The sequence below is a fragment of the Amblyraja radiata genome, chromosome 26 (assembly GCF_010909765.2).
Source record: "Amblyraja radiata isolate CabotCenter1 chromosome 26, sAmbRad1.1.pri, whole genome shotgun sequence".
NCBI lineage: Eukaryota > Metazoa > Chordata > Chondrichthyes > Rajiformes > Rajidae > Amblyraja > Amblyraja radiata.
In genome coordinates, this window is record NC_045981.1 from 28,399,437 (window position 1) to 28,425,095 (window position 25,659).

General features: G+C 46.3%; 1 protein-coding gene across 3 annotated transcripts in view; it reads left to right on the forward strand.

Moving 5' to 3' along the window:
- The window catches only part of kif19 (kinesin family member 19), a 124,636-nt gene that overhangs the window by 82,423 nt on the left and 16,554 nt on the right, over positions 1 to 25,659 (forward strand). For all 3 annotated transcript variants that reach the window (XM_033044561.1, XM_033044562.1, XM_033044563.1), the window contains 12 exons: positions 5,168 to 5,362; positions 10,077 to 10,223; positions 11,274 to 11,396; positions 13,308 to 13,464; positions 13,772 to 13,946; positions 14,514 to 14,712; positions 16,297 to 16,567; positions 18,458 to 18,579; positions 19,952 to 20,115; positions 21,329 to 21,434; positions 22,749 to 22,875; positions 24,571 to 24,992. In XM_033044561.1, the coding sequence (XP_032900452.1) occupies positions 5,168 to 5,362; positions 10,077 to 10,223; positions 11,274 to 11,396; positions 13,308 to 13,464; positions 13,772 to 13,946; positions 14,514 to 14,712; positions 16,297 to 16,567; positions 18,458 to 18,579; positions 19,952 to 20,115; positions 21,329 to 21,434; positions 22,749 to 22,875; positions 24,571 to 24,992 (2,208 nt within the window). The remainder of the gene's footprint in view (positions 1 to 5,167; positions 5,363 to 10,076; positions 10,224 to 11,273; positions 11,397 to 13,307; positions 13,465 to 13,771; positions 13,947 to 14,513; positions 14,713 to 16,296; positions 16,568 to 18,457; positions 18,580 to 19,951; positions 20,116 to 21,328; positions 21,435 to 22,748; positions 22,876 to 24,570; positions 24,993 to 25,659) is intronic.

Genomic DNA, 25,659 nt, shown 5'->3' on the forward strand with positions numbered 1-25,659 from the left:
ACAGTTTGTGACAATCCTACTATACACTGCACAATCATACTAACTACAAGTGTAAGATAGTAGACCACACTATAGTCAACTTTTTAGTTTAAAATATAGATGTTCTACTTTTTCATTATTAGTTTATTGAATTAGAAGTTGATTGGTCACAAAAAAAGGGCGGCATAGGGATGCAGCATTAGGGCTGCTGCCTCTCCACGCCAGAGAACCAGGTTTGATCTCAACCTCAGGTACAGATTGTGCGGAGTTTGTACGTTCTCCCTGCGATCTTGTGGGTTTTCTCTGGGTGCTCCGGTTTCCTCCCACGCTCCAAAGACGTACAGGTTTGTAGGTTAATTGCCTTCGGTAACTGTAAATTGTCCCGATTGTGTAGGGATAGTTCTAGTGTATGGGGTGCTCGCTGGTTGGCATGGACTTGGTGGGCTGAAGGGCCTGTTTCTGTGCTGTACTTCTAAAGTCTAAAATCAAAATAGTATGGAGCTATCTTGTGTGGGAAAGAACTGCAGATGCTGGTTTAAGTCGAAGATAGACACAAAATGCTGGAGTAACTCAGCGGGACAGGCAGCATCTCTGGAGAGAAGGAATGGGTGACGTTTCGGGATGAGACCCTTCTTCAGACGTAGTTTACTGGCAGCATTTTGTCTACAAAAAAGCCCTGACGTTGAGGATCGGGCTGAATTGAGTAACTGAGAGAGAAGTTTCTTTGTTGGAGGGACAGAGAAACTCAACGAATGGCGTAGAGTCCTTATATGGGACAGGGTGGGTTGGAGAGGAGTCAGTGGCTGTGGGAGCAAGAGATTTGGAATGGATGCTGGTAGCTCACCCCGCACATCTTTCCTGTGATTTCTATGTAAATATTACCCACCCCACGTGGCTGCCTTGTGTCTACCATCAAAGGCAAATCATTAATTGGTAAGAGCGCACTAAAGCAGCAATAATTGTCATTCAAAACCAATTCAGATTAGATTACCACAAGGTCTGCAGATGAATCAATGGACAATCAATAAAGGGTCACGCTCTCCTGTCATTTTACTGCTTTCCTGAGTAAATACTCTGTTTAATTGTCAATGTATTATTTTTTGGAAACATCGCTGCTTACTTGCTATGAAAACCATTCTACCTAATGAGATGGTGCATCAACATTGATCACGGTGATCGATGCTGCAGGAAATGCATTCTAGGTTGGAGTTAAAGCTTGTGTGCTCTGAGGTTTGGTGCCTGTTTTGGTTGTGCGATCTAGAACAAGGAACACAGAACTGTGCATCACAGGGACAGGCCCTTCAGCCAACAATGTCTGTGTCGAACATGATGCCAGGTTCACTCCACTGCTAGCACATTGATCCATATCCATCCATCCATTCCCTGCATCTCCATGTGCCTATTTAAAAGCTTAAACGACACTATCATATCCTCATCCATCATCTTACAGTGCGTTCCAGGCTCCCACCACTCTCTGTGTAAAACAAAAACTTTTCCCGCACATCTCCTTTAAACTCTTCCCCCTTCACCTTAAAGCTGTGCCCTCTAACGTTTGACATTTTCACCAATGGAAAAGGATTCTGACTGTCTACCCTTTCTGTGCCTCTCATAATTGAATATACTTCTATCTGGTCTTCCCTCAGCCTCCGACACTCCAGAGAAAACAATGCAAATTTGTCCAACCTCTCCCTGATACTAACACTCCTTAATCCAGGCAGCAGTCTAAACCACTTCTGCACCTTCTCCAAAGCCTGCACATGCTTCATATAATAGGGTGACCAGAACTGCACACGTCATTTAGCAAGATGGTACATGCTTGAGACCCATGGCTTTGATTGCCAGTGAGTGACTCCCCTTCGTCTACTTCCCCTTGCAGGGTGCATGAGAAATAATCTGGTCATTCTGGGACAGGGGTCGCACAGGGTGTGGTTGAGGGAGTGGGAGGTTGGGACACAGATCTGATCCTCGTCAGAAGTCAGGGTGCGAGTGCAGCCAGAGTTTCAGAGGCTCAGGAGTCAGGGCTGGAGTTTAGTTGGGGATTACCGGCCAGATTACAGAGGTGTTGGGAGGTGATTACCCTGGTGTTGGGAGGTGCCTGGAGAGGGAGTGAGTCAGGAAGGCGAGGGGTGGGGTGGGAACCGATGCTGTGGAGCTCCCAGTCATGGTCTGAGCTGCTCCACTAGGCCAGGGCCGTTCCATCGGATTTTCTCGGCATGTATCCGACGCATTTCACGTGTCTTTACGTCATTCCATGCATACACACAGCAGTGTCGTACGTGACTGGAAATGCCCGGTGCAATATCCAAAGTGATGTGGTTCAGCCCAGAGGTTGTCCAATTACTCTACCGCAGAACTAACTGATGTTGCAACACGCATTGCTGAAATTAACACAACAAAGCACGCCCACCCGGGTATCTGACTGTTTCATCATCATAGAAACAGGGAACTGCAGACACTAGAATATGGAGTAAAACACAAAGTACTGGAGGAACTCAGCAGGTCAGGCAGCATCTGTGGAGGGAATGGACAGAACATGTTTTGTGTCAGGACCCTTCCTCAGAGTTTGAAGATAGGTCCAACTCGAAACATCACCTATCCATTCCCTCCACAGATGCTGCCTGACCCTCTGAGTTATTCCAGTACTTTGTGTTTCACTCTATTTCAAGATCATATTCCATTAATTAGATTAATCTAGCAGCTTTGGACAGTTTTACATCCTCCTTGCCTGCAACATGCCGACTATTTTATTTGAATAAATCACCAACTCACCTTTAAATATATTAAATTAAATAACAAATAATCGTTTCCTCCCTCGGTGTGTTGAGGAGGGAATAGTCAAAGAGATAATGCTTCCTTTCCCAGCAGACTTATCAAAATCACTTGTTAGATCACCACTTCCACGTAAGCACCTGTTGTCATGCAGACACTTGTAATGAGAGTGCTTTACTGCAAAAACAAGTGCTTGCCATCATGTTGTTCATTGAAGCTGTTGAAAGGAATGATACGGTAGGAACTAAGAGGGAATTAGATAAGGCTCTTGATAGCACTCATTCTTGGAACTTAACAAACGCCTTGTTTAGAATGAGTTTGATGCCTTAATCTTATCATGATGCAGCGGAGGCTCTTCAGAGCCCTGGCAGCTTCCCATTCTCTGTCCTCTTCTCTCCCCGACTCCACAACCACCCACTCCCCCATCAAATCCCCTTGGCTTCTTTTTGCCATGAACTAACCCCAATGGCTAACTTACAGTAGCCAAGTAATCTACCATCCTGTCTCCGGGATGTTGGGAAGCAGAGGTCAGTCACAAAGAGTCAAGAGTGTTTCATTGTCATATGCCCCAAAACAGAACAATGACATTCTTACTCACAACTGCAATGCAACCAACTTGTAAACACTGTACTCAATAGATGAAATAATAAACAAGGAAGTTCCTCCAGTACTTTATGCTTTACTCCATATTCCAGCATCTGCAGTTCCATCTTTCCATGATCATGAAACAGTCATATAAATATGTAAAAGGAAGCTCAATAATTTTTTTTTAAACAACATGGTGCAAAAAGCAAAGCCTAAAGTCTCTCGTGCATACCAGGCAGCTTGTAGTTCGGAGATTAGTTGATGTTTGTAGTATTCAAGAGACTGATGGGTGTTGGAAAGAAGCTTTTCCTGACCTTGAGCATTTTGGTTTTGAGGCTCCCGTACCTTTTTTCCCGATGGCAGGAGTGAAGTGAAAGCGTGGCCAGGGTGGTGTGGGTCCTTGATGATGCTGGCTGCCTTTTTGAGGCAGTACCTCCAGTAGATCCCTTCGATGGTGGGGAAGTCAATACCTGTGATGCACTGGGCAGTGCTCAGCAGATCCAAGGTCAACATTGAGCTCGGGCCACTGGAGCTGTGGGGAGCAATGTAAACTGCAGCCTCACCTCATGGCCCCACCTGTAACTAGTTACATTACACTGTGAATGCTAAAAATCCAAAACAGAGACAGAAGTTGACGTATGTACTCAGCAGCTCATATCCTGGATGTGGAGAAAAACACAATTAATGGACGAGATTCTGACCAAAAAGGACACAAAGTGCTGGAGTAACTAAGTGGGCCAGGCAGCATCTTTGGAGAACATGGGTAGATGGGATTTTGGGTTGGGACCCTTCTTCAGACTAAACATGCAGTAGGTCCTTCTGAATTGATAATGGAAGGTAAGAATGGCAGATGAATTCAACCAGCATTTTGCATCACTTTCCCTGTGGAATATAGGTGTCATTGCTCAGAATTACAATAACTGGGGCATTAGCACATGACGCATTGCTGGAGCAGCAACCAACTGATCCTCATCAAGTTCATCCTAGGGTTTTAAAAGTTGCTACAGTAATAGTCGAAGATACATTGCCTCCACAAATGCTGACTGACCCGTTGAGTTCCTCCAGCACATTAAATCTTGTTCAAGATTTCAGCATCTGCACTTCCTTACACCTCCATGATAATTGATGCATGGATTCAGTTTTCTAAAAAGCCCTCAAAGTGGACAGGTTCCACTAGATCAGTAAATGGCAAATGTAACTCCTTTCTCCAAAATGTAGGGAGGTAGAAATGACAGGCCGTTGGCTAAACAGAGGGAAGATGCTTTAATCTCATAGTAAAAGGTGATTCAAAATAACAGGCAAAGTCAATGTGGTTTTGTGAAATGTATTGGAGTTCTTTGAAGGTAAGATGTGTCATGGATTATGTAAGGAAGGTTCGCTGGTCGGCAGGTCCTCCTCCAAAGGCACATCAATTGACGGGATCGGGAACCTGCCCAAAGGCTCGTCAGACAGTGTAACCGGGAGGGAGTTGGAGGCGTCGGACGTGAGGAGCAAGGGCCAGCAGGAGGCGTCCCCGGGATACAAAGATGACCAGGCAAGGAGTGGAGAGGGACGTTGGTTCTTGTGGGAACTGCTCCAGTACATCCGGGGCCGACCGGAATATGGACTTTGAATAATGGCGCCAAAAATGGTGGCGCCAGCATGTGTAATATTTGCAAAAAGAAGTTCACTGTGCAGGTGTATATGTGACTAACAAAAGCTCCATTGAAGATGGTTATGTGTAAGTCTAATTCAGGAGAAGTTGCTCTGCTCAGATGGTGGGGTTAATTTGTAGAATTCACATCCACGAGAGTGAACTAATACATAATCCATATCCTGCCGTTCTCTCCGGCAGATAATGCAGCTGTTGATGAAAGGGAACAAGCAGCGGACCCAGGAGCCCACGGCTGCCAACAAAACCTCCTCTCGGTCGCACGCCGTCCTACAGGTGACCGTAAGGCAGAGGAATCGCATCAAGAACATTTTGCAGGAGGTACGAATTGGCCGCCTGTTCATGATTGACCTGGCTGGATCAGAGAGAGCTTCACAGGTGAGTAAGTCTCTGCAATATGCAGCCTCTCTCTTACAAGTCAAGTCAAGTTTATTCGTCACATACACATACGAGATGTGCAGTGAAATGAAAAGTGGCAATGCTCGCGGACTTTGTGCAAAAAGACAAACAAACAATCAACCAAACAAACTATAAACACAATCATGAACACACACATATTCTTTTACATATTAAATATTGGAAGACAAAACGTTCAGTAAAGTTAGTCCATGGTGAGATGGGAGTTTACAGTCCGAATGGCCTCTGGGAAGAAACTCCTTCTCAACCTCTCCGTTCTCACTGCATGGCAATGGAGGCGTTTGCCTGACCGTAGCAGCTGGAACAGTCCGTTGCATGGGTGGAAGGGGTCTCCCATGATTTTATTTGCTCTGGAGTTGCACCTCCTGTTGTATAGTTCCTGCAGGGGGGCGAGTGAAGTTCCCATAGTGCGTTCAGCCGAACGCACTACTCTCTGTCAGCCTTCTTGTCCTGGGCAGAGCAATTCCCAAACCAGATGGTAATATTTCCGGACAAGATGCTTTCCACAGCCGCTGAGTAGAAGCACTGGAGGATCCTCGGAGACACTCTGAATTTCCTCAATTGCCTGAGGTGGTAAAGGCGCTGCCTTGCCTTACTCACCAGTGCTGCGGCGTGTGATGTCCATGTCAGATCCTCAGAGATGTGGACTCCCAGATATTTAAAACAGCTCACCCTATCCACAGTATCCCCATTTATCCTCAATGGAGTGTACCTCCTCGGATGATGTGCCCTCCTAAAGTCCACGATCAGCTCCTTAGTTTTTTTGATGTTCAAGAGGAGGCTGTTGTCCTGGCACCAGAGTGGTAGATCAGCCACCTCCTCCCGGTAGGCCTTCTCATCGTTGTCTGAGATCAGGCCCACCACCACAGTGTCATCAGCAAACTTAATTATTGAGTTGGAGCTGAACCTAGCCACACAGTCATGTGTGTACAGGGAGTACAATAGGGGGCTGAGGACGCAACCCTGGGGCGATCCTGTGCTCAGGGTGAGGGACTTTGATGTATTCCCTCCCATCTTGACTACCTGGGGCCTGGCGGTGAGAAAGTCCAGGCCCAGGCACACAGTTGAGCCCTAATTCCAATCTTTATAGCCAGCAGTCTGGAGCTCATGGAATAGATCCATTGCAGGGGTTGGGGCAGTAACTGTACCTGCCAGATGGTGCAAGCATTGACAGAGCTCTGTGATAGTCAGCCCTTGCCACAACGTGGGTCAGTGTGTCTCTGAATATCACCTCCTTTATATAAGTGAATCAGTGGATGGTTTATGACAGGATAATTTCTTAGAACTTGGGCTTCAATTGTGAAGAAATATCTTGTGAAGTTGGCTTAACAATTAAAAATTGTTAAAAATGAGTGGGCGGCACTGTGGCGCAGCAGTAGAGTTGCTACCATGCAGTGCCAGAGACCCGGGTTCAATCCGGACTATGGGTGCTGTTTTTACGGAGTTTGCACGTTCTCCCTATGACCATGAGGGTTTCCTCCGGGTGCTCTGGTTTCCTCCCACATCCCAAAATTATAGGTTAAGTGGCTTCTGTAAAATGCCCCAAGTGTGTAGGATAGTAACTAGTGTACAAGGTGATTGTTGGTCGGCGCGGACTCGGTGGGCCAAAGGGCCTGTTTCTACACTGTATCTCTAAAACTCTGAGGAGATGAATTAATTTAAGTGTAAAGAAACTGTCATGATGAAGAGACACCAGTGGGGCTAGTGTGAGGGTGGTGGGCGTTTGACTCAATGACAGGTTGCAGCTGCCACAGTTTTTTGTTTTTGTTTTGTCCAAATAAAAATGCTTTTCTTTTGTTTTGGAACATAGAGCAGTACAATACAGGGACAGGCCCTTCGGACAACAATGTCCATGCCAAATGTGTTAAATTAATCTCATCGGCCTGCATGTGATCCACATCCCTCCATTCCCTGCATATCCACGTGCCTATCAAAATGCCTCTCACTGTCTGCTTCCACAAGGCTCAACACGAATTCAATGCCATCTTTAATTCATTGCAGTCCCAAACCAGGGATTTTAACTGTATCACTGTGTGGGCAGGAGGGTGTATTTAAGATCTGAATGTTCAGACTGTAGGACGTATTCAAGCATTTTAAACAAAGTTCCTGCATGTAGTTCCGTACTCAGGAACAGCTTCCTCTCCACCATTGTCAGGCTTCTGAACAGATCTTCCATAAGCTAGGTTGCTGTCCGATTCACCCTTATCCCATTATGGACATTGGACTTTGTTTATGGACTGATTCTCCACAATGCTTGATCAGTACTGGTGTCAGAGATTATGGGGAGAAGGCAGGAGAATGGGGTCAGGAGGGAGAGATAGATCAGCCATGATTGAATGGCGGAGTAGACTTGATGGGCTGAATGTTCTAATTCTGCTCCTATCTCATGACCTTATGCTGGGAACTATATTCTGCGCTCCGTATCTTCCCTTTTGCTCTACCTATTGTATGTGTGTTTAAACAGAGAGTATCTATGTGTTGTATTTCTAATCTGATTGACTAGTATGCAAAACATTTTTTTTAACTGTACCTTGCTACATGTGACAATAATAAACCTGAACCTAGTTCCAGTATTAAGCTCAGTAATTGTGCTCTCTAGTGTAAATGTTACTGCGTAACAGAAAAAGGAAATACGGACATGGTTGCTCTCGCTGGCTCAAATGCACCATCTAGTGGTTGTAAAAGAAACAGATTTCAAGAGTCCAGAGTGTTTCATTGTCCAAGGTACTGACAATGGGACGATTGCACTCTTACTTGCTGCAGCCTAACAGGCCCATAAACGTAGTGACACACAGATCACCATATATAATAATCACTAATACAATTAATTAATAATCAGTAATACTAGGTAGCCATATTAGTGCAAAAAACCAAAGCCCGTAGTGCAACCAAAGACACAGTCCGTAGAAGATCACAGTTGCTGACGTTAGTGTTGTGCAGTGTTCAAGTGCCTAATGGTCGCTTGGAAGAAGCTGTTCTTGAACCTGGGGGTCACGGTTCCCAGGCTCCTGTACCACATTCCCGATGGTAATCCGTTTCCTTGCTAGATTCCCGGGGAAGCCGGCAAGGGTGGCACTAGTGAAAGATGTATATAAGATGCTGGAGTAACTCAGTGGGTCAGGCAGCATCTCTGGAGAAAGGAATGGGTGACGTTTTGCGTGGGGACCCCTCTTCAGACTAAAAAGAGTAGGGGATACCCCGAGCACTTTGTGTCTATCTTTGGTACAGCTATTGAGGGAGTGCAGCGTAGGTTCACAAAGTTAATTCCAGGATGGCGGGACTGTCATATGTTGAAAGAATGGAGCGACTGGGCTTGTATACACTGGAATTTAGCAGGATGAGAGGATATCTTATTGAAACATATAAGATTATTAAGGGATTGGGCACGCTAGAGGCAGGAAACATGTTCCTGATGTTGGCGAAGTCCAGAACCAGGGGCCACAGTTTAAGAATAAGAGGTAGGCCATTTAGAACGGAGATGAGGAAAAACCTTTTCACCCAGAGAGTTGCGAATCTGTAGAATTATCTGCCTCAGAAGGCAGTGGAGGCCGATTCTCTGAATGCTTACAAGAGAGAGAGTTAGATAGGGCTCTTAAAGATAGCGGAGTCAGGGGATATGGGGAGAAGGCTGGAACGAGGTACTGATTGTGAATGACCAGCCATGATCACAGTGAATGGCGGTGCAGGCTCGAAGGGCCGAATGGCCTACTCCTGCACCTATTGTCTATTGTCTAATATTGTCTGAAGCAGCATCTGCAGTTCCTTGTTTCTACTGTTTATACCTCATGAAAGATGTGCTGCCCCCATCTGGAGGGCCTCTGTGTTTGCCTGGAAATCCCAAAGTAGGAATGTGTGGGGTTGTGTGGACACGATGCTGGAAGTGTCAGCGTTTTCCCACTTACCCAGGTCATTGCCTTGTGTATGGATAGGGTGTGTGGAGTCACAGAGGAGGAGGCTGCTCAGTGTAAGGAGAGGGTCCACCAGAGGGCAGCTTGGTGGGGGCTGGTCCTTTGAAGCAAGCGGGCAGCTCCCAGACTGTCCCATGAAGTTGGATGGAGCTTTCCAGAGAGGGCCCTGGCTACAGATCCAAGCCCTGCCAGCCGTGGCCTACACTGGTTTGTGTTGGCCGTGATGAGCTCCAGTCAGTGGTGATCTAGAACGGAGAACAGCACAGCACAGGACCAGGCCCTTCAGCCCACAATGCCCATGCCGAATACGATGCCAAGCTAAATTATCCTCGCCCGCCAGCACGTGATCCAAATCCCTGTGTATCCATATGCCTAACCAATGTCTCTTAAAGGTACACAAAAATGCTGGAGAAACTCAGCGGGTGCAACAGTGTCTATCTCCATTAAACGTTGCCCCTCTCACCTTGGGAAGAATCTGAGAAAGAATGCAGTGATGTTTAGTTCTGGATTCTGATCTGGAGAAATAGTCGGATGTGTTGGAGATTTGGCAAAAATAGAATGTCGATTTCTTCCGTACTGCAACTGTGGGATGTAACTGAGAGATTCCTCTGTGGGCCTTGAAGGGTGGCCAACTACATTTAAAAATCAATCAACTTGTCTTAATGTACATTGGCGTGTATCACTGTTGGGAGAACTGGTCTGTATCCCATGTTATGTTGTCACAAACTCACTGTACTTTATTCTTAACATCTCCCTCAACGTCTCAGACACAAAACCGTGGGAAACGGATGAAGGAAGGAGCGCACATCAACCGTTCACTGTTGGCGCTGGGAAACTGCATCAATGCGCTGAGTGAGAAGGGAGGGAATAAGTATGTTAATTACCGAGACAGCAAGCTGACCCGCTTACTGAAGGTATGTGAGTAAGTGCACGTGACAAATGGTCACCAGGTTCATCAACAAAATGCTCTCTCTCTATCTCCGTGCAATGGGGCAACCTTCGGACTGTCCTGAGTAGACCCGTACAGCGTTACTCTGTGAAATTCAAACCCTGATTTGATCACCTATTGAATTTAGACAGAGGTCACAGTGGTCTTAGCATCATGTTCGGCACAGACATTGTGGGCCAACAGGCCTGTCCCTGTGCTGCACTGTTCCAGGTTCTAACAGTAGCACAGATGGTAGAGCTGCTGCCGTCGCAGTGCCAGAGACCCAAGTTTGATCCTGACCTTGGGTGCTGTCCGTGTGGAGTTCTCACGTTCTCCCTGTGACGGCATGGGTGCTTCAGTTTCCTCCCATATCCCAATGACATGCGGGTTTGTAAGTTAATTGGCCCTCTGTAAATTGCCGCTAGTGTGTTGGAGGTGAATGAGGAAGTGGGATAACAGAGAACTAGTGTGAACGTGTGATTGATGGTCAGTGTGGACTCCATGGGGCCAAAGGGCCTGTTGTTTCCACAACATATCTCTGAACTAAACTAAATAACAGAAGTAATAAAAAAAGGAACTACAGTTACTGGTTTATACCAAAGATGGGCACAAAGTGCTGGAGTAACTCAGTGGGTCAGGCAGCATCTCTGGACAAAATGGATAGGTGACGTTTCGGGTCGGGACCTTTCTTCAGACTGAGTGTAGGGGTGGGGGAAGAGGGGGGAGGGGGCAACTGGAAGCAAGAAAAGACCAGGATAAATTAGGGCCTGCAACAGATGACCTATGGCAGGGTGGTACCCTGAACTGTTGCTGGCCCTGGTTCCAGTTCCCCACCCCCCTCACCCCTACAACCAGTCTAAAGAACAGTCCCGACCTGAAACGTCAGCTATCCATGTCTGCCGGAGATGTTGCCTGACCCATTAAATAACAGAAACCTTGGGTCATAAGAATGTTTTATTTGTAATGTGGAGGTGTGTTAGGGGCGGGCAGGCATGGAGCTCGGTGTCTGACTCTGTCCCCTTCTCATTGGCGGCAGGATTCGCTGGGCGGGAACAGTCGAACGGTGATGATCGCTCACATCAGCCCAGCCAGCAGCTCCTTTGAGGAATCGCGCAACACTCTCACCTACGCCGACCGTGCCAAAAACATCAAGACCAGAGTAAGAATCAGCCTTTACTGCAGCAAGTTACCTGATCTCTCAGTCTTTATAGGTTTGCTATTAAATGATAACAGGTGGGATAGAGGCAATTCGACCCAACGTGCTGGAGTAAAGGGCCTGTCCCACCAGCATGCGCCTGCATGCGGCAAGCGCGACCTAACGTGGTCGCTTGAGCCGTACGGCCTCGCGGGGCCGGTCCCACATTGATCGCCGGAGCCGTATGGAGTTGTGCGGAGTTGGTCCCGACATCGCGCGGGACCAGTTTGCAACAAACTGACACTGTCCAAAAATTCCGCGCGGCAACGGCCTGCCAGCCCGCAGCCGCATTGAGGCCGGACGCAGCGTCTCGACGGGCGTGCGCAGCGTCTTGACGCCGTACGCAGCATCTTGACGGCGTATGCCTTCGCTCGAACTTCACGTCAACTCATACGGGATCACTCGACCTCCGCGCGGCCCCCACTTCCGGTTTGGTCGCGCTCGCCGCATGCAGTCGCATGCTGGTGGGACTGGCCCTGTACGGGGATCACTCGACCTCCGCGCGGCCCCCACTTCCGGTTTGGTCGCGCTCGCCGCATGCAGTCGCATGCTCGTGGGACGGGCCCTTAACTCAGCGGGTCAGGCAGCATCTCTGGAGAAAAAGAATGGGTAATGTTTCAGGTCAGGACCCTTCAGTTTCCCTACTTTCATTAATTCCCTCATTTTCTAGTTCCTTTACTTCCCTTAGTTCCCAGATTTTCTTTACAGGAGTTCTTTCCGCACAAAAATTGTGCTTTGATCATGTTTTGGATAAAAATACATTTTATGCAATGACATTTAAGAGGGGAGAGGGTTACGAGGGAACTCATGTACAATTGTTCGTTCCGAGATGGTCTGTAGATAGAATGAACTGCCGGAAGTGGATGCAATTACAACTTTTAAGATCTTTGATCAGATCAATGGAAGTGTTTGATCAGATCAAGGAAGTGTTCAGAGGGCTATGGGCCAACTGCAGGTAAATGATACTAGCTCAATATTCAAAACCTAGTTGGCATGGACAAGGTGGGCTGAAGGGCCTGTTTCCATGCTGTACAACACTATGATTCTGTGAAGTATATGCCTACTGACCACTTGTAACCACCCTGACAATGGCTGTGCAAGTTCACAGCAAATATAATAACAATTAACAGAGAGCACAACACATTGATGAGCATCCAGCAAATTAAAATGTAAAAGATTGATAGTTAAAGCATTTAAATTCAAACCATTGCGAGTATTCTAGCCTTGGCCTCAGAGAAAAGGAGTTAATTTATTGCAACAAATCAATAAGCTTTCAGCATGGAAATGGCAGATTAATGTAATATCTCGTTATCACAGCTTTGCGAGAAGCTCTTTGTAATTATTGCCAAATTGAAGAGTACAGGCGCTTCACAGCCAGTGCCAGGTGTCAGGGTATGTTGTGGGCACAACCAACAGCCTTGTGTACAGAAATAACAGTGGCAAGCAGGAATTTTCCACAAAGAGCAGCAATTTGAACGTGCCCATGTCACCGAGATAGAAATAATTTATTGTAGATGCAATATTGTGAACTAAGATTAGAGGAGAGGGAGCTTGGGGGCAACTTTTTCACTCTGGAGGGTAGTCTGCATCTAGAATGAGCTGCCAGAGGAAGCTAGAGAAGCGGATACAATCATGATTTTTAGAAGGCATTTGGACAAATAAATGGATAGGAAGGGTTTAGAGGGATATGTGCAAAATGCAACAAATTGGACTAGCCCAGTGTGCCAACTTGAACAAGATGGGCTGAAGGGCTTGTTTCCATACTGCACAGCTCTATGACTCTCTGTAGCTCTAGTCTAGTTTGTTATTCTGGTTTTTGGGCAGGGCCAGTTAAGACACAGCCGGGCCTAATGTGACGTCTATTTCATTCACCAGGTAAAGCGCAATTTGATGAACGTATCCTACCACATTGCTCAGTACACTAACATCATCTCCGACCTACGCAGTGAAATCCATCGGCTGAAGAAGAAGATCGACGCACAACGAATTCAACAAACAAAAAATGAAAAAGCTGATATACGCAACGTTCAAGGTGAATGGTTTAAACTGAAATTGTAAACAGATATTTTGCCCGTTCCCCTGTAACCTGTCAACTCACTCTGTGTATGTATCCATCCCAGGGATGCTTTCTGTGGTGCATCTGTGCAAGGTTGGTAAGAATTGTTGGCGATGTATTGAACCTCCTTAGTCTCAAGTGCAAGAATGTATGAATAGTACTGTGAGGCAGCACTGGGGCAGTTGTTGGAGGCATGCTCAACTTCCTGTGTATGCATTGGCTGTTGCAATGGTTCCTCATGTGTTCCAGTGAAGAAGACCTCTTCTGCTCTTTGCTCTTTCAGCCGAGGTACAGTTTCATTCCTCTCGGTATGACCGGAGGGAGATGGAGAGGCTCCGCGAACATCTGATCACGGCCTTTCGGGAACAGATGGAGATTCGCCGCAATCTCTTGGAACTGGATAGCAATAACATGCAAATCCAAGTGGACACATCCAGACACCTACTGACTATAGCAGAGTAAGTGCACCTCCTGTTTCCCTGGTTACTCCTTCCAGTAAGCAAGCAGTGTGCAGGGCTCTGCTGCAGTGTACAGGCTCTGGTGCCATGTACAAGCGCTCTGGTGCAGTGTACAGCGGTCCGGTGCAGTGTACAGGGCTCTGTACACCACGACCTGAATCAGGGGAGATAATGTTTGATGATCTTCCAAATTTGATTAGTTCAATCAGCCAAATAAATTATGATACATTCATGTCTTTGGAACAAGCAGCAATTATTCCACTATTAATTATTTTAAAATCTTTGATGTCAAAAGTTCATTGTCATTGTCTTGCTGATATGTACGTAAAATTAATAACTCTCTGTGGCCACGTGGGTTTCCTCTGGGTTCCTCGGTATTATCCCACATCACAAAGTTGGATAACATGGAACTAGTGTGAAATGGTGATCAATGGTCGGCATAGACTTGGTGGGCTGAAGGGCCTGTTTCCATCAAAAAAAAATGGAATGAACCAAGTTGGTCAAAGCTAATGATGTGACTGTAAACTAATCCGAGCAAGACGTCAGTTTGCCTGTTTGTACCTGTAGCTGGGTGCAGGAAAAGGCACGGCGGGCCAGGAAATGGAGAGAGGAGAATCGCAAGGAGGTGTACAACAAGGAGGACAGCGAGAAGGACTCAGACACGGGGGATGACCAGTCCGATGTCATGGAGCCGACAGAGGTGGGCATGGCCCGGGAGAACGTTGCCGCACTCGTGGCCGAGCAGAAGAAGCTGAAGTGGCAGAAGGTAAGGGTGAAGCCCTTTGCCCACTGTACAGGAGCACGCTGACGACACAGGTCAACATGACCACCTCTGCAGGGGAAAACCATCGGCCTGGGCAAAACACACAGAGTTGGAGAAACTCAGCAGGTCTGGCAGCATCTGTGGACAGGCGCTGTTTTTGGGTCGTGACTATTCTCCAGACTGAGTTCCTCCAGCACCTGTATCAATCCGCAACACTTGTATCAATCCCCATCTACCTATCAATCCTTCTTTGAAACGTCACCCATTCCTGCTCTCCAGAGATGCTACCTATCCCGCTGAATTACTCCAGCATTCTGTGTCTACCAACAACCCTCGCACCTGTATCCACCTATCATATGGCAGATTTTTTCCAACCCCCACCTCTCTTCCAACTGTCTCCCGCTACTACATTCAGTTTGAAGAAAGGACCAGACCCAAAACGTCATCTATCCATGTTCTCCAGAGATGGTATCTGACCTTCTGAGTTACTCCAGCACATTGTGCCTTTTTTTCCTGCAATACTTTGATTTTTGTTTCAGATTCAGGTATCTGCAGTTTTTCTTCCATGAGGAGAGGGTGGACTTAAACACTTTCAAACACTGACTGGGTTTAGTTTAGTTTAGTTTATTGTCATGTGTGCTGAAGCACAGTGAAAACCTTTTGTTGCATGCTAACCAGTCAGAGGAAACATCCACAATGCACAGATACAGGATACAGGGCATAATGTTTAGTGCAAGATAAAGTCCAGTAAAGTCCGATTAAAGATAGTTTAGAGGTTTCCAATGAGGTAGATGGGAAGTCATGACCGCTCTCTAGTTGGTCATAGGATGGTTCTGTTACCTGATAACAGGTGGGAAGAAACTGTCCCTGAATCTGGATGTGTGCGTTTTCACACAGTTGTACCTCTTGCCTAATGGGAGAGGGGAGAAGAGGGTTGACCGGATTGAGATTTGTCTTTGATTGAGGAAGGGTTTTGGCCCGAAACGTTGCTTATTTCCTTCGCTCCATAGATGCTGCGGCACCCGCTGAGTTTCTCCAGCACTTTTGTCTACCTTCGATTTTCCAGCATCTGCAGTTCCTTCTTAAACAAAATGTTCCCCATGTTGGGCGAGTCCAGAACCAGGGGCCACAGTCTTAGAATAAAGGGGCGGTCATTTAAGACTGAGGTGAGAAAAAACGTTTTCACCCAGAGAGTTGTGAATTTGTGGAATTCCCTGCCACAGAGGGCAGTGGAGGCCAAATCACTGGATGGATTTAAGAGAGAGTTAGATAGAGCTCTTGGAGCTAGTGGAATCAAGGGATATGGGGAGAAGGCAGGCACGGGTTATTGATTGGGGACGATCAGCCATGATCACAATGAATGGTGGTGCTGGCTCGAAGGGCCGAATGGCCTCCTCTTGCACCTATTTTCTATGTTTCTATTATGCTGGTGGCCTTGCCTAGGCAGCATGAAGTGTAAATGTAATTAGCACGCAACAGAAAAGGCTCGTCGCTGTACCTCTGTATACGTGACAATAAATTAAACTAAACTAAACTAAAGTAAACAGCTTGCTACCGCTGAAGTGTTCCCGTCTCTTTCCTCTGCAGATGGAGCTGGAGAAGCAGTTTGCGGACATCCGATCGCGAGCTCACCGACTGGAGGAGCTGTTGCCGAAGCGGATCAGCAGTGAGCAACAGCGCGAGGTGCTCAGCCTGCTGTGCAAGGTGCACGAGCTGGAGATCGAGAACACGGAGATGCAGTCCATCGCCCTACTCAAGGACAACGTCATCCGGCAGACCAACTACGTCATCCAGCGCTTCGAGCAACACCGGCAGCTGTGCGCTGAAATCATTCAACAGCAACGGCAGATCATAGATGGTACAACAACATTCAGTGCCTCTCCTTCATATATTTTGTTTCAGCTGTTAATTACAGAACAATTGCCCGGAAGAAACCCACACGGTCACAGGGAGATCGTGCACACTCCATACAGACAGCACCCGTAGACCGGAACGAACCCTGGTCCCTGGTGCTGTAAGGCAGCAACTCTACCGCTGCGCTGCTGTGCTACCCTTGGCAGTGAGTTCCAGTCACTCACCACTCTCTGTGTACAATAATCTGCCCCGAACGCCTCCTTTGTCCCATTCACCTTAAAGCTGCACTCACTAGTCTTTGATATTTCCACCCTGGCAAATAGTTTCTGACTGTCCTCCGGGTTTCTCTGTGGTTTTCTCCGGGTGCTCCGGTTTCCTCTCACACTCCAAAGACGTACAGGTTTGTAGGCTAATTGGACTCGGTGAAATTGTAAATTGTCCATAGTGTGTAGAATAGTGCTCGTGTACGGTGTGATTGCTGGGCGACGCGGACTCGGAGGGCCATAGAGCCTGTCTCCATGCTGCATCTCCAATGTCTAAAGTAAACATAGAACCTAGAATAAAGAACATAGAACAGTACAGCACAGCACAGGCCCTTCGGCCCACAATGTCTGTACCGAACATGATGCCAACATAAACTAATCTCCTGTGCCTGCACATGATCCATATCCCTCTGCCCCCTGCATATCCATGTACATGTCTAAAAGCCTCTTAAACATCACTGTTGTATCTGCTTCCACCACCACCCCTGACAGCTTGTTCCAGGCACCCACCGCTCTCTGTGTAAAACATCTCCTTTAAACTTTGGCACTCTCACATTAAAGCAGCCCTCTCGAGTCTTTGACATTTTTACCCTGGTAAAAAGGTTTTCACTGTCTAACCCATCTTGTGCCTCATCAGGTCTCCTCTCAACCTCCAGCGTTCCAGAGAAAACAATTCAAGTTTGGCCAACCTCTCCTTCCAGCTAATACGTCCTAAACCCGGCAACATTCTGGTTAAACACTTCTGCCACCCTCTTCATAGCAAAACATCCTTCCTGTAACGGGGCAACCAGAACAGCGTGCAATACTGCAAGATCACCTCACGTTGTTTTCTCCGGAGCATCAGAGGCTGAGTGGAGACCTGTTAGAAATATATAAAGTTATGAGAGGCAGAAGGGTCGGAACCTTTTTTCCTCAAAGGCTAGGGGTAACATTTGAAGGAGATGTGCGGGACAAATTGATTAGTACGGGTGTCGGGTTATGGGGGAAAAGGCAGGAGAATGGGGTTGGGAGGGAAAGATAGATCAGCCATTATTGAATGGCAGAGTAGATTTGATGGGCCGAATGGCCTAATTCTGCTCCTAGAACTTATGAAATTGTTTTACACAGACCATGAGTGAGTGTCTGGAACACGCCGGTGGTGGAGGAGGCAAATACGATAGTGGCATTTAAAATCTTTCTGACAGGCACATGGATATACAAAGAATGGAGGGATATGGATTACTTGCAGGCAGCATGTTTGGCACAGACATTGTGGGCTGTACTGTTCCATGTTGTACCACCTTTAGGTTGATGGATTTAATTATGTTTTATTATGTTCATGTCCAGATTTTATGTTCATGTCCAGACATTGCACAGAAATACATGATTTAGGAATCACTTTTTTTAGTTTTATTGTACAATTCATTAATGATTTCCCTATGTATTCTGTCGGGATCAGCCTGTCAGTGTTGCTGCTCTTCAGTTTTCAGCTGCATCAATAATCTGACCCTGTGGATGGCTCGATTGTATGCTGCTGACTGAATAAAATGCAACAAAAGCTTTACGCTGTCCCTCGGTACACATGACAATAAATAAACTAAACTAAACTAACTGAATTGTGTCTGAGTGTTTGACGGTTTGTGTGTGCACAGATCATAACCTGCTGGTCCCGTCACAGTTGGACGAGTTGTATGAGATATACCTGCGGGAGTTGGACGAGGGTAATCTCAACCGGATCGTATCCATGCACACTGTCACAACGAGAACCCTGAAGGTACAGCATCGCTCAGTGTTACTGCTGCTCTTCATGCACGCACCACTGTGGAAACCGTGAATCTGAGACCAACATTAACTATCGAATGACAACAATGTTCCCTACCTCTCATGGCTTGTGTCTCAAACTTCCTCCTTTTATTTTAATTCTCACTCATTTTACCTGGTTCAAAGCTTGCCCCTTTCCTAATATATTGCTTTCTTCCTCTCTTTCTACCTCTATCCCTCTCACTCTCACTCTTTCCATCCCTCTCTCTATTATCTTCCCTGTTTCTATCTCCATTCCTCTTTCACTATCAAATCTCTATACTTCTCTCACTCTCTTTCTCCACATTCTCATTTCTCTCCCTTCATTCTTAATTTCCCATCCCCTCACTCTCTCTGCTTCTTTTTTCTTTCTTTATCTCACCCGCTCACCTCCTTTATATCTTGCCCAGTCATGTTATTTCTTTAACCTTTGCTCTCACTCGCTATCCCTTGTCAAAGCTGTGTATCTGTTAACGTGGCAGTTTTACATAAAGTATTACATAACTAATGAACACAAGGAGAGAAACATCTTAAATCTCTGAGTCATAAGACTGACGGGCTGTGTCCTCTGGATGCATCATAAGGCTCTGAAGCAAATGTTATTTATGTGATCAAAGACAAATCTCTTTGGTTAATTGATCGTTTACAGGCGTGGTAGGAACATTCGGACGGTTCACAGTGAAGAAAGCGAATGGCATGTTGGCCTCATAACAAGAGGAGTTGAGTATACGAGCAAAGAGGTCCCTCTGCAGTTGTACATGGCCCTAGTGAGACCACACCTGGAGTATTGTGTGCAGTTTTGGTCCCCTAATTTGAGGAAGGACATTCTTGCTATTGAGGGAGTGCAGCGTAGGTTTACAAGGTTAATTCCCGGGATGGCGGGACTGTCATATGCTGAGAGAATGGAGCGGCTGGGCTTGTATTCTCTGGAGTTTAGAAGGAGGAGAGGGGATCTTATTGAAACATACAAGATTATTAAATGTTTGGACACGCTAGAGGCAGGAAACATGTTCCTCAAGTTGGGAGAATCCAGAACCAGGGGCCACAGTGTAAGAATAAAGGGTAAGCCATTTGGAATGGAGACGAGGAAACACTTTTTCACACAGAGTTGTGAGTCTGTGGAATTCTCTGCCTCAGAGGGCGGTGGAGGCCGGTTCTCTGGATAATTTCAAGAGAGAGCTTGATAGGACTCTTAGAGATAGCGGAGTCAGGGGATATGGGGAGAAGGCAGGAACGGGGTACTAATCGGAGATAATCAGCCATGATCACATCGAATGGCGGTGCTGGCTCGAAGGGCTGAATGGCCTACTCCTGCACCTATTGTCTTTTGTCTATTTCTCCCACAGGATGGCTCGGTCATTAACGTGGCCCAGAAGCTAAAGGTGGGAGAAGTGGTCCAGGATGTGGACTCTGACCAGGAGAGTGTGAGAACCATTGGATCGGAGAAACATTATCCTTGGAGAAAGAATTGCAAAGACGTCCTCCCACCACTGGTTCCAGAGTCGGAGAGGTAACATAGAAACATAGAAACATAGAAAATAGGTGCAGGAGTAGGCCATTCGGCCCTTCGAGCCTGCACCGCCATTTGATATGATCATGGCTGATCATCCAACTCGGTATCCCATCCCTGCCTTCTCTCCATACCCCCTGATCCCTTTAGCTACAAGGGCCACATCTAACTCCCTCTTAAATATAGCCAATGAACTGGCCTCAACTACCTTCTGTGGCAGAGAATTCCACAGATTCACCACTGTCTGTGTAAAAAATGATTTCCTCATCTCGGTCCTAAAAGGCTTCCCTCTTATCCTTAAACTGTGACCCCTAGTTCTGGACTTCCCCAACATCGGGAATAATCTTCCTGCATCTAGCCTGTCCAACCCCTTAAGAATTTTGTAAGTTTCTATAAGATCCCCCCTCAGTCTTCTGAATTCCAACTGAATTCTAACGTCACATTACACAAGGACTGAGAGAGAGTTCGGAGTCCAACAAGCCACGTGTCAAGTGTATTTAATTGTCATTTCTATCCACAACTGAAGAATGAAATTCTTACTTGCTGCAGCATTACAGACTCATTAACGTAACAACACACAGATAAATGCACAATAAATAATTGTACAATAAATTAATAATCAGCAATACTAGGTACCCATAATAGTGCAAAACTGAAATTCATAGTGCAATCAAAATAAAGTCCATATAACATCATAGTTGAGGATGTGGTCCAGTCCCATCACACAGACCAGCCTCTGCACCATCAACTCCATCTACACACCACGCTGCCTCGTGAAAGTAGCCAAAATAATCAAGGACCTTTTATCCATTCCGGCCATTCCCTCTTCTTCCCTCTCCCATCAGACAAAAAATATAAAAGCTTGAAACCACGTGCTACCAGATTCAGGAACAGCTTCTTCCCTGCTGTTATCGGCGTTCTGAATGGTGCTGCCATAAACTAGGGTGCGGTCCCGGTCTTCAAAGCTGCCTCATTGTGGATATTGGATTTTTTTCTCCGTAACAATAAAGCCATAACGCTGTAACACTATATTCTGCACTCTGCTATTTTTCTCTTTCCACTGGCAGTTGTACTTGTGCATGGCTTGATTGTACTCGGGTATTTTATGATCTAACCGGATAGCATGCAAACAGAAGCTTTTCACTGTATGTTGGTACATGTGACAATAATAAACCTTTTCCTTATCCACCCTGTGCCATTTTTGAATCACCAGTGACAGTAACTGTGTGTTTAAAACCAGCCCCCTTGCTCAGCAGAGAAAGAATTCAACGGTAATCACCCCTCCTCCAATCCACTTGAACGGACTGCTGAACCAAGAGGTGAGCGCCAGTGAACCCCACAGCCTGCCTACTGTACGTTTAAAATATGTCCATCTCAAATCTATATATGCAGGAAACTATTCAAAGCCACCATAGGTCAAAAGGGCGTTGTTGATGTTAACATGAATTAAGACAAAGAGCTGGAGTAACTCAGCGGGACAGGTAACACCTGGTGAACATGGATTCGGGTCGGGAGCCATCTTCAGACTCCTGAATAACATTAATTATCTGGGCATTTCCAGGGATTAAACCGTTGCAGTGTCCAAGAATATAAGACCAGCCCTTTTACTCGCAAATGGGGCGACACTGTGATGCTGCGGTAGAGTTGTTGCCGCACAGCGCCAGAGACCCGGGTTCGATCCTGACTACGGGTGCTCTCTCTCTGTACTGAGTTTGTACGTTCTCCCCGTGACTGCATGAGTTTTCCACTGGGTGCACCAGTTTCCTCCCACATTACAAAGACGTACAGGTTTGTAGGTTAATTGGCTTCGGTAACGATTGTAACATGTACCTAGGGTGTAGTGTAGTGCTAGTGTACTGGGGTCGCAGGTCAGCATGGACTCGGTGGGCCGAAGGGCCTGTTTCCACTCTATCTTCAAACTTAAAAGTCTCAGATTTTCCTTGTCCACTAATCTTAGCGATGAGAGAGATATGATCAGTACTATCTTTTTTTCAGATGGTACGCATTGGTTCGACACCCCCAAAGAGTTAAATACTAGATTTTCCAAATTTTGGGGAATTTTAATATTACAAGATCAGTCAAGTTTAAAAAATGAAGTATATGGTTGTTAGGTGGTCAGGCCGTTAAACAGCTTATAGAACGACGATCCACCATAGTCACCAGCATCATAAGTGTACCGGCACCTTTGTCTACACAACTGCACTGTGTGTGAGTGTGACGTGTGGTCATTATATAGAGAGACTTGATGTTATCAAGTTCGTTCTCTTGTCTATTTGCTCTGGTGCTGTGAAGCAGCAGCTCTACCAGTGGCACAGCTGCTAGAACCACTGCCTCACAGCACCAGAGATGCAGGTTCAATCCTGACCTTGTTTACTGTCTATGTGGAGTTTGCACATTCTCTCTGTGACCCCATGGGTTTCCTCCGGGTGCTCCGGTTTCCTCCACATCCCAAAGATGTTGGGGTTTGTAGGTTAATTGCCATCTGCCAAAAAAAAAAACCCCTAGTGAATGAGAAGGTGGGATGACATAGAACTAGTGTGTACGGGTGATCGATGGTTGGTGTGGACTTACACTGTATGACTCTATGACTGTAAAATGCAGGGAGTAACTGTTCTGTTCTGGATGTTCACCAGGCACACCAGCTTGAGAGTTTGGTGAGTGTGAGTGGGATGAGCAGTGCCAGCAGCCATCTGAACTCATCGCCCGACAGCAGCGAGAACTCTGTGGACCACCAGCAACCCCAGACAGTGTTCCTGAAAGGTAGGGCATCGAAAAAGTAGCACAGAGTCATGGACCTATACAGACGGAAAACAGGCACTTCAGCACATCCTGTTCATGCCAACCAAATTGGCATAGTGGGCTAGTCCAATTTGCCTGCATTTGCCCCACATCTCTCTAAACCCTTCCTAAGCATATACCTGTCCAAGTATCTCTTAAATGCTGTTATAGTACGTGCATCAGCTACCTCCTCTGGCAGCTCGTTCCATATACTTCACTACTTGCAGCCATTTTAAAATGGACATTTTTAAATGCCAAATAATAGGAATGTCACCTCTAAGTCAGCACGAAAAGAAGCTCTATGATCCACCCTGTCCATGCCGACCAAGTTGGCATACGGGTCTGGTCCGATTTGCCTGCGTTTGACCAACATCCCTCTAAACCCTTCCTATCCACATATCTGACCAAATGTCTTTTAAAAGTTATAATTGTATCCGTTCCTATAACTTGCTCTGGCAGCTCGTTCCAGATACAGACCACCCTGTGACCCGTTGCAGTACAAGTGAGACAATCGCAGGCAGGGAGCGGAGCAGGGGAGGGGCAACCACATCCTCTCCAGTGGTCCTTCCTCTGGTCTGAGGCAGATAGTTGATTCATATTCACAACACTCTGTTCCTTTCATCAGTTGCAATCCTTGCTGGTGATGCTCGGCGTGCGTCCCCATGGCAAGGCCGATGACCTTGCAGGTGGCAAGGCAAGTTGTTCCCGAGATCCCACCCACCCCGTGCATAGACTCCCTCCCTGACCCAAAGATGGTGCCATCTGAAGGAATATCCAGATTTGATGTCTCTAAATATGATCACCCGGGCATTATAAATGCAGTGTACGTTGCAAGCGATATAAATGAAATGGACTGCCATGAGGGTGGCAATGGAATTAAAGGAAAGGTTTACATTTAGAGTGCTGTTTTCTAGACTTTCTAGAGCGCTTCTAGACCACAAGTTGGCTTTGAAGTTATAACGTAGGAGACATGATGACTAATGTCTCCATGGCTAAGTGAGCAGGTGGGACTAGTGTAGATGAGGTATTTTGGTCGGCATGGGCTGATTGGGCCAAAGGGCCTCTTTTTGTGCTGTGTGACTGTATGACCCTGGCTCCACCCACATGCAGTACTGTGGTTAAAAACATGGACCTCTGTCTGTACATAATGTCAAGTATGTGATCAATTGGGCCAGTCCATCAATGATAATTAGCCTGCACCTCTTTGATAAAGGTCTGTAGTGTACAAACACATGAGCATTCAGTTGGAAAGATGTTGCCTCCTACAGTGTTTCTGTTCAACTGCAGTTCAGATTTTGTGATCAAGTTTCTGGAATTGGAAGCTGCTGACTGAGAGGCAAAAGAGGCAACTGGGCCAGGGACGATGTATAGTTACACCATATACTCACACAACTGGGCCAGGGACGATGTATAGTTACACCATATACCCACACAACTGGGCCAGGGATGATGTATAGTTACATCATATACCCACACAACTGGGCCAGGGATGATGTATACTTACACCATATACCCACACAACTGGGCCATAAATGATGTTGTGTACTCACACTATATACCCTCATAACTGGGCCAGAGATGATGTATACTTACACCATATACCCACACAACGGGCCATAGATGAGGTTGTATACTTACCCAGAGAACTGATTAACAACAGAGGTCTCTCTTTAACAGACCGTAAGCAGATGTTGACGGGCACCAAAAACATTGCGGTGAAGGCAGCACGGCGGCGATCAAAAGCGCTGGAAAAAGACAACAGGCTGCACATTCTGGAACCGATGAAGGAGAAAACAAGTATCTCACTGCACTCAATGAGCGAGACCGAGGAGTCGTGCTATCGGGGAGATCCCGGGCTGTCACTGACACTATACAGGCATCAGCAAGGGCAGGTGATGAAGCACGCGGCCAGTGAGGACAATCTGTCCAGCAGCACGGGCGAGACTGCCAACCATCTCCAGCACCATCGCGGCCACTCCCCCAAGGATTGGCCTCAGTCCTACAAAAAGGAAAACAAAAAGACAAGCAAAAGAGAGGAAATCGTAGAAGCCAAAAGGAAGAAACGGCGGTCAAGGTCTTTTGAAGTCAACGGTCAAGGGGTTGGTATTTGGTTTATCAAGGAATGATTTATAATTTAGACAACAAATGCTGGAGTAAGTGAGCGGGCCTCCAGCATTTTATGCCTATCTTTGATATAAACCAGCATCTGCAGTTCCTTGTTATTACATAATAATTTACTCATAATTCATATATTTTAATGAATGCTTTTTACTGTGGACATTGTAATTGAAATTAAATGCAATCAGTAGTTGATCACGACCAGACACAGAACTCTGCCCTTTTACTATGGCAATTTATTCTAATTAATGGTATTAAGTGGATGGTGTCAATATATTACTAAACCTGTTTTGAATAAATTGTACCAAACATCTATCTCCTGCCATGCTTTGTTCTGGCCATCCTCTCTTCCAGCTTTCTTCCCTCCCCAACCCACCTCCCCACAATCAGTCTGAAGAAGGGTCCCAACCCAAAACGTCACCTGTCCATGTTCTCCAGGGATGCTGCCTGACCTGCTCAGTTGCTCCAGCACTTTGTGTCCTTTTTTGTAAACGAGCATCTGCAGTTCCTTGTTTCTACACCTTGCTTTGAATATTTCCTTATTGACCACGTGGGAATGTTTGAATATTATATTGTCATGGTTCGTTTTTTAAAGTAAGCAGACAACAAAATTGTTGAGGGTGAAACCAAAGCAATCTTTAATCAAAT